At 48.4% G+C, this 7957-nt stretch overlaps 1 protein-coding gene across 1 annotated transcript; it reads left to right on the top strand.

Moving 5' to 3' along the window:
• Positions 1–333: 333 nt before the first annotated feature.
• BAMBI (BMP and activin membrane bound inhibitor) lies at positions 334–6736 on the top strand. Its single transcript, XM_036099651.2, has 3 exons — positions 334–811; positions 4009–4296; positions 4733–6736. Exons 1-3 carry the CDS (start codon positions 736–738, stop codon positions 5149–5151), a joined length of 783 nt encoding a protein of 260 aa, XP_035955544.2. The 5' UTR covers positions 334–735; the 3' UTR covers positions 5152–6736.
• The last annotated feature ends 1221 nt before the right edge of the window (positions 6737–7957 follow it).

Below are 7957 nucleotides of genomic sequence, written 5' to 3' on the forward strand. Positions count from 1 at the left end.
AAAAGTAGCCACGGGCTGGGGACGCCGGCCCAAGTCTGAGTTGTGAGGGTCCCGGAGGCGAGTGCCAGAGACCCGGCGGCCGGGATCGACCCGCGCCTCGCGCAGGTCACGGACGCGCAGGCCTCCGCGAGGGGGAGCGCCGGAGACAGCAGCCTCCCCGCCCGCGGCCCCAGACGCCGGCGCCGCTAGGAGCCGCGGGGCAAGTCCCTCCCGGCCCCCCTCTGGGCCCGCCTCCTGGCTGCGGAGATGATTGACTGGAGCCTGACGGCCAATCGGACGGCGCTGGCGCTGCCGGGGCGGGGCCGGGGGCGGGGTGGTGTCTGGCCGGCTCCTGGCGCGGGGCGCTATTTACGGCGGCGCGGACCCGGGTCGGCCGAGGCGGGCGCAGGCAGGAGCTCGCCGCTGGCGGTCTCTGCGCGCGCTCGGGGATCTTCTGTCTTCGCAGAGTGGCCCGGCTGAGGGGGAGCGGGGCCGGTAGCCCACCCGGGACCGCGGCGCCGAACGGAGCGAAGGAGCCCGGTGGCCTCAGAGGCGGGCCGCGAAAGTCCTCTGGGCTCCTCGGCGCCCCTCCAGCCGCGCTCCATGCTCCGGCCGCGGCCCGGCCCCTCGCCCGGTCGCTGACGGCGCCCGCCGCCCCGGGGAGCCCCCATGCACTGCGCGCTCCGGGAGCCGTAGGCTGCAGTTGCGCCGCGGCTCCGGGAGCCGGCGGGGGCGCCGCGGCCGTGGGGGGCGTCAATGGATCGCCATTCCAGCTACATCTTCATCTGGCTGCAGCTCGAACTCTGCGCCATGGCCGTGCTGCTCACCAAAGGTGGGTGCCCGCCGGCCGGCCGGGGCCCGGGCTCTCCGGGGAGGGGCGCGCGGGGGTCCCGGGGCGGCCGCGCCGCCGCGGGCCTTTGAAGGCGGCTGCCAAGGCTTTGTTAGCGCCGGGCGAGGTTTCCTCCCGCGCTGGAGCCCGCAGGTCGCGACAAGTTGCCTGTTCTTAGAAGTCGCGGCGGTGGCTTCGCGGCCGCCCCCTCGGGTGTCCCGGGGCCGGCGCGTGGAGGTGGAGTCAGACCTCGGGGCAAGTGGTTGTCAAAATGTTTTTGTAAGTCTGTCCGTGGCGAACTTCTGAACGTTTGCAGCCGGGGAGCGGGGCCGTAGTGCGCGCCGGGGCGGAGGCGGCAGCGCCGAACCGCGGACCCTGCTCGCAGCTGCGCGGGGCTGGAGTGCGGGCTGTCGCCGCGCGACTCCAAGTGTGACTCCGTCCGCGCGTGTGCCTTCGTGTGTGTTTGTGAGCCAGCGAGTGTGCGTGCCTCCCTGTGAGGGAGTAGGTGCCCCAAGTGTGTGTCTCCGTGTGCAGGAGTATGTGCTGCGTGGCTTCTCGGGCTGGGAGGGATAGGCTCTGTCAGCGGTCCCATTTCCCACTCAGCTCAGAGTTTACACACTACTACCAAAAAAAAAAAAAGAAAGAAAGAAAGAAAAGAAGAAGGTCGGTTTCTTTTTTCCTCCTGCAGGCTTTCGCCTTTTAGGTCGAAATAACCCAAACTCCTAGATTTCAAGGATTCCCTCGCCTCCTCCGCGATGAACTCTACCTACTGTTCTGTGAACAGATAATTTTTTTTTTTTAAATGGGAAGCGTTATTTAGCTTTTGCACTCCCCCTCCCTTTCTCTAATTGCCATGTAGCAGGCATGAGGTTAAAGGATAAGCTAGCCCAGCAAGGATGATGTGCTACAGTATTTATTTATTTTGGAAGGAAGGGTGTAATTAACCCTAAATAACAGCCCTGGTAGCCTGCAGAGGGGAGCCTCCTGGCCCTATCAAAGGCCGACAGAACAGGGAGGGACTGAGGCTGACATGAAGTCACAGATACCGAAACTATGTGCCTGATAATGATATAATTAGGGGATCAGAGATTTCTGACTGCTGCGGACTTCAAAAGCTTTAAAAGAAGCCAGCAGTCTCTCCTGTAGCCATCTTGACTAAAGCAGACATTTTTGTTTAATCACTACATACAGTAACAAGAAAGGGGGGGAAACAGAAGAGCATTGTTCACTGTTTCCAAATACCAGTCCCCTTTCTGGGCCTTTTGCATGCCACAGGAAGAAACTTTATGAAACGACAGAAATACAGTTTTAATACAGTAATACAAAAGTCCATTCAACTTGTTGAAATGTGGCTCCAATTAAAAAAAAAAAGTTGTTAGAACTTTCGTAGTTACCTGTCAAAATTTTATTAGACTGTTTTAGGTCATTGAAAATCTAGTATTTTAAATAGGCTCTCATAAACATTTTACTCTTTTTCCTTTTCCATTCAATGCTCTTTTTCTGTGCTCAGTCTGAGGCGAATAGGATCAAAATGGACTTTGAATCTGTTTTATTTCTACTTTAAATCTGTCTATGGGATTTGTCAGGCTAGGGATACATATTCATCACCACGTTAGACTGGTGAGCTTTGTGCAAAAAATCAAGTAAGCTTGGAAAGAGGAGAGAGAACCTCTAAAAAGCAAGGTTCCAACTTGAAGGTCTTCCTGGGGAAGGGACTTCGGCCCAGACCGCGACAGGGACAGGGAGCTCGCCAATTGAGGCTAGAGCGGGACCTCCAGCTTTGGATGGTTAAACTCAGATTGCCAAAGATCTGTGATTAGCTGGCAGGTTTTTTTAGAATGAAAGCATTAGCAGCGTCTGATGAAAACCGAGCATACCATACAGTGGCCTGGAATTTGGACAGATAATTAAATGAGACACCTTACTCAGGGGTTCACATTCACTGAGAGAAGGAGGAAGAAGAAAGGAGAGGGTAGGAAGAGGTCTATAAAACCACAGTCCCTGGTGTTTAATTTCAGAGCAGGGGTTTCAGGAACTACGCAGAACTTCTGATTGGGAAGTTGGGAAGCGGTGTGTGCCTCAGTCCCGTTTACAGTAGCTTTAGTTGTGGTAGCTGATAGTGACCAGAGTCCACGGGGTCAGATATGGTATTAGTGATAGGTCTGAGACCCAGATCATTTCAACTAGAAATGGATGCTAAAAGCCTCAGAGCATGCATTGCAGCAAAATGTTACCAGCGACTTGCAATTCCCCAAATAAGTTTTATAAAGGAAACTTTTAATCACTTCCTGGAGAAAAATTTGAGGTTTCCTTAAGGATTTTTCATTCAACCAGCGGAGGATTTTCAGTTTCAGTGTTTCCCCTTTTAGATCCCATGTTGAATTACATGTAAAACTGGGGAGTTAAGGGGAGGAGAAGTTAGCTTTGCCGTTTTACACCCGCCTCCCCTCCTCACCCGCCCCCCCCACCCCCAGTTTTATGACTTTCCATTTGGGCTGAAAGAAATTGACTTTGGCAAGCAAACCACTAATTGTAAACTGCCTAGTTCCTGTTTTACAATATACTGACTAAAAGCTCCTCTGCATGAAAAGATCTTTATAGGCAAAGTTTGCCTTTTCTAGAGAGGTTGCAAATAGCTGCCCAGTTTCATAGTTTTAAAACCTCCTGACCGGAGCAATTTCTAGATTGTTGTGTTTCTAGTTAATAACTTTATAAGGTGTTAGCTAAAGCTCTTAAATCTTGGCACAGCCCTTTAAGGTAGTAAACAATTCAGTAGTTCCGATCAAATATTTATACTGACAAAATCAAAAAGCCTAGCATTTTTATGTTGTATGGTCACGTAGGATTAGAATAAACAGTGTAATTTACCTGATGGTAGGAGAAGTTCTTGTGATGATTCTTTTCCTTCAATTCCAGAAGTAATATTTTGAATGACTTGCTAAACTTCTCAGAAATCGCCATTGAGCTTTGATTCTTTGCTGTTGGGGTTAATACGTGTCTAAAATTACATTTCACTGGGTTGAAATTTAAGCACTAGCTTGCACAGAGGGCTCTCCCAAGTCGACCCGGGGCTGCCGTTGCCGGCACTCAGCTGCCCATTCTAAAAGTTAGAGCCTCTGATCCTGAGGTTGAGCAGTTGCCCAGGTAGAGGCTTTATCTGGTCTCGGAAGGCGTTTGACGCAATTTCCCATTGTCTTCAGGTGAAATCAGATGCTACTGTGATGCTGCCCACTGCGTGGCAACTGGCTATATGTGTAAGTCGGAGCTGAGCGCCTGCTTCTCTAGGCTTCTTGATCCTCGGAACACAAACTCCCCGCTCACCCATGGCTGCCTGGATTCTCTCGCAAGCACAGCAGACATTTGCCAAGCCACACAGGCCCGAAACCACTCCGGCACCACCATGCCCACATTGGAATGCTGTCACGAAGATATGTGCAATTACCGAGGGCTGCATGACGTGCTCGCCCCTCCCAAGGGGGAGGCCTCAGGTAGGTAGAAGCCCCCTCTCACCAGGACGCCGGCTGGCAGCCACGACTTTGTATGTCTGCCATTGATTCTGTTGTTAATGTAATTAGAGACACCAGAGGGAGAGGCATGGCTGGATGCAAAGATGCATCTCTATTGAGCCGCTTTTATGTCAGCCTGAGCATGAGATGTCTGTCTGCATAATAGGTTTTGCCTGGTTTTCCCACATTCGGAAGACCCAGAGGACCCTTACTGTTCAGGAACGACAGTCCCTAAACGGACTGTTCTTGGAAGCTGATCTTTGCATCGCTTGGCAACATGTATTTTGTAAATACTGTTGATTTCACCACAAGCTGCTTTCTCACGGGGGGCCTTGTTGCTGATGGATAGATAGATGATCATAAACCCCTGCGGGGGGAGGGCTTACCGCAGTCTGCTCACGCGTTTGTGTTGCTCTAGGACAAGGAAACCGCTATCAGCATGACGGCAGCAGGAACCTCATCACCAAAGTGCAGGAGCTGACTTCCTCCAAAGAGCTGTGGTTCCGGGCGGCCGTTATTGCTGTGCCCATCGCCGGCGGCCTGATTCTGGTGTTGCTGATCATGTTGGCCTTGAGGATGCTCCGAAGTGAGAACAAGAGACTGCAGGATCAGCGGCAGCAGATGCTGTCCCGTTTGCACTACAGCTTCCATGGACACCATTCCAAAAAGGGGCAGGTAGCCAAGCTAGACTTGGAGTGCATGGTGCCGGTAAGCGGCCATGAAAACTGCTGTGTGACCTGTGACAAGATGAGACAAGCGGACCTCAGCAACGAGAAGATCCTCTCGCTCGTCCACTGGGGCATGTACAGTGGGCATGGGAAGCTGGAGTTCGTATGACGGGGGCTGACCCCGAACCGAAGTTCATGGGCGCTGGAAGGCTTGGGGTTCTGCTGGACAGGAGCACTTTATCTGAAGAAAAACGAACTCACGGACTCACCTTCGAGAGACAGAATGACCTCTGCAAACAGAATCTTGGATATTTCTTCTGAAGGATTATTTGCACAGACTCTTTAAATACAGTCAAATGTATTATTTGCTTTAAAATGATAAAAAGCAACGAGAAGACTACGTACACACTGTTACCAGGGTTATTTGCATCTGAGCGAGCTGGAATCGAGTACCTAAATAAACTAAAATGTGCTCTGTGTAAGCTCCAACATCTTGATTTATTGTAAAGATTTAAAAATATATATATATATATTTTGTCTGAAATTTAGCGGTGTCTTGTCATAAATTAAAAACTAAGTGGGATGCATAAGAAACTACATGTTAATTATACAAATGAAGATCTGTTGTCGCTCATAGTAAGGTCTCAACTGCAGGATTTGGCTTGATTTTTGTTTTTGTTTTGTTTTGTTTTGTTTTTTGTTTTTAAACAAGACCAAGATCTTGTTTATCCTTACATGCATATTTGTAGTTTTCTTATAGTGTGGAGAATTTCTAAATGTGTCCTGCCCATCGTTCAGTGTCTTATGCACATGTTTTTGTTAGATGAAAGCTAAAAACCAGGATTATTCTAAGAGAAATCTTAAACTTCTTTATACTAGGTCGGATATCATGGATCAGTGTCTAGAGCTACCTTATGAGCAAAGGTAATAATTCATCAACTTAATCCAGTTGCTCTGAAATGCTTTTTAAAATGTGTCTACCTCCAACCAAAAAAGAAAAACCAAACCAAACCAGCTAAACGCAACTTCCTCTCGTAGTTAAAATTAGTCACTGTCTACTTTTACTGTTGATTAATTTATCAGTTGGCTTTGTCTCAGACCAGATTAAATGTTTTGGATCCCAGATTAGCCAAACTTGATTGTATCATGCTCCTAGTTTTCAAACCTTCCTTCACGCATTTTTTTTTTTCCTTCTCAATGTTTGGAAAGGGTTTCAGTAGTGAAGATTATTTGTATCAACTGAGATTTAAAGAACACTAGGGCCCCCTGCTCCCCACATTGACATCAGTCACTGATAAACTAAGTAACAGTGTTTTCACTCCTGCAGGACCTTCTGTCTGGCAACACTGCTCAGCCTGAATTTAAACCCATGCCACATTTGTGTGCTTTTCCCACCAAATAGGTCTTTGTTATCCTAAACGTGAGAAGCATTTGCCATGTAGGATTCTTTTTTTTTTTTTTCCGATTCTTTTGTATATTTGAAACTTCTGCTTAAAAATGAACCTCTAGTCTGCATATTTGAGTATGGGGTTTTCTTTTACGAGTGTTAAAGGATTGTGTGTGTGCATATTTGGGGGATTATTTTATGATAAGCATAATTTGGGTCCCTTAAGACAGATGCAGTCGCCAAGGTCATGGAAGAATCCGAGTCGAAATGATTAGTCTAAAAATGAGTACCTAGATTATTTAATAATTAATAGGCCACAGCCCCGTACAAAGTAGGCTATGGAATAAATACACATTTTAATAAATGACGGCATTCGTATTGTGCTTTTTGAGAATGGCAGTTCTCGCACGCATGGCATACAGTTTATAAAGGGTGTTGAGTTTTAGGTGTGTTGCTTTTTGAGGGAGCCAGAGAATTGTGACCTAACTATCCAAAACCGGCTAGATAAGAAAAGTCACCGAAATTGCCACCTGATGGAGTTTTGACCCTCATCTCCACTTTGAGCTCCAGATCAAATTACAGTGCTTGAAGATTAAAAGACTTCTTGCTCCCTATCCATCCTGCTTTCACGTACAGCGTCAAGCAAGCACAGTGGTGCCTCAAGATTCTATCAGCTCCATGTAGTTAGTTTTTCCCCCTGCTGGCCCTGCTGTTACTCTTACTCACCCCATTTGTTCCAAATACCAGTTAACTAAGAACTCAGCAATTCGTTAAATAAGGCAATGAAGGATTTGAAGTCCGATATTTTAAATCACTTGGAAACCAGTAAACCCCATCCTCCAGGAAAGGCCTGGGTCTTGGCTGGCCCTGAAATCATGGACATTTCATGGAAGATGAATGCAAAATGCCTCTACTTCCGTGTTCTGTGTTCGCTGCCCTGCCTCTTTCTTGTTTCTTCTGTAAATTCACGTAAATTTACAGACCCCTCTCCCCCCATTCAGGGGGGCGCTGGCGCTGTGCACCTGCCCCCTGCTGGCGGACTGGGTGTCCAGGGTGCCCAAGTGCTAGCCACATAATAGATGGGCTATTCCTACTCCTGTGTCTTTCCCTAATGACAGACCCTTTCCCCTTCATGGGTCATATTCATAGATACTAAATGAGATATTTATTCATTTAGTATTTGCACACTGCCCCAGCCGCCAGTCTTCAAAGGCAGATCTGGACATAACTTGGCCTTTTCGACGAAAATATTGCAGGTCTGTCAACTTTGATTTTTACCAAGAACTAAATATAGGTTCTCCTTTTGCTTTCCTGTGAGAGTGCGGAAGCTGCCAAGAGCAGAGATAAAGGGCCCTTCATGAAATAACTACCTACCTGATTCGGTGATGTAAGTAAGGTGATGACTGCTGTGTTTGTTTTTCCCTCCTGGAGATGTTTACTGTTACTTTGAGGTGACTGGACAAGGCTGGGCTAACCAGGAACAGCCCTTGTTTAATATTGACATAAACTCCCCCCCCAGTAAGATTTTTTTTTCTAAGTGGAAATTTGCCCCAACCAGAGACAAATGGGACCAAATTTGCCATGATGT

This window comes from Halichoerus grypus, chromosome 6 (genome assembly GCF_964656455.1).
Source record: "Halichoerus grypus chromosome 6, mHalGry1.hap1.1, whole genome shotgun sequence".
NCBI lineage: Eukaryota > Metazoa > Chordata > Mammalia > Carnivora > Phocidae > Halichoerus > Halichoerus grypus.

Bases quoted from the DNA above. Each gene is read 5' to 3' on its own strand.
- BAMBI (XM_036099651.2), top strand. From the start codon at position 736: ATGGATCGCCATTCCAGCTACATCTTCATCTGGCTGCAGCTCGAACTC. The intron at 812-4,008 runs GTGGGTGCCCGC...CATTGTCTTCAG, and splicing joins GGCCGTGCTGCTCACCAAAG to GTGAAATCAGATGCTACTGT. The intron at 4,297-4,732 runs GTAGGTAGAAGC...GTGTTGCTCTAG, and splicing joins TCCCAAGGGGGAGGCCTCAG to GACAAGGAAACCGCTATCAG.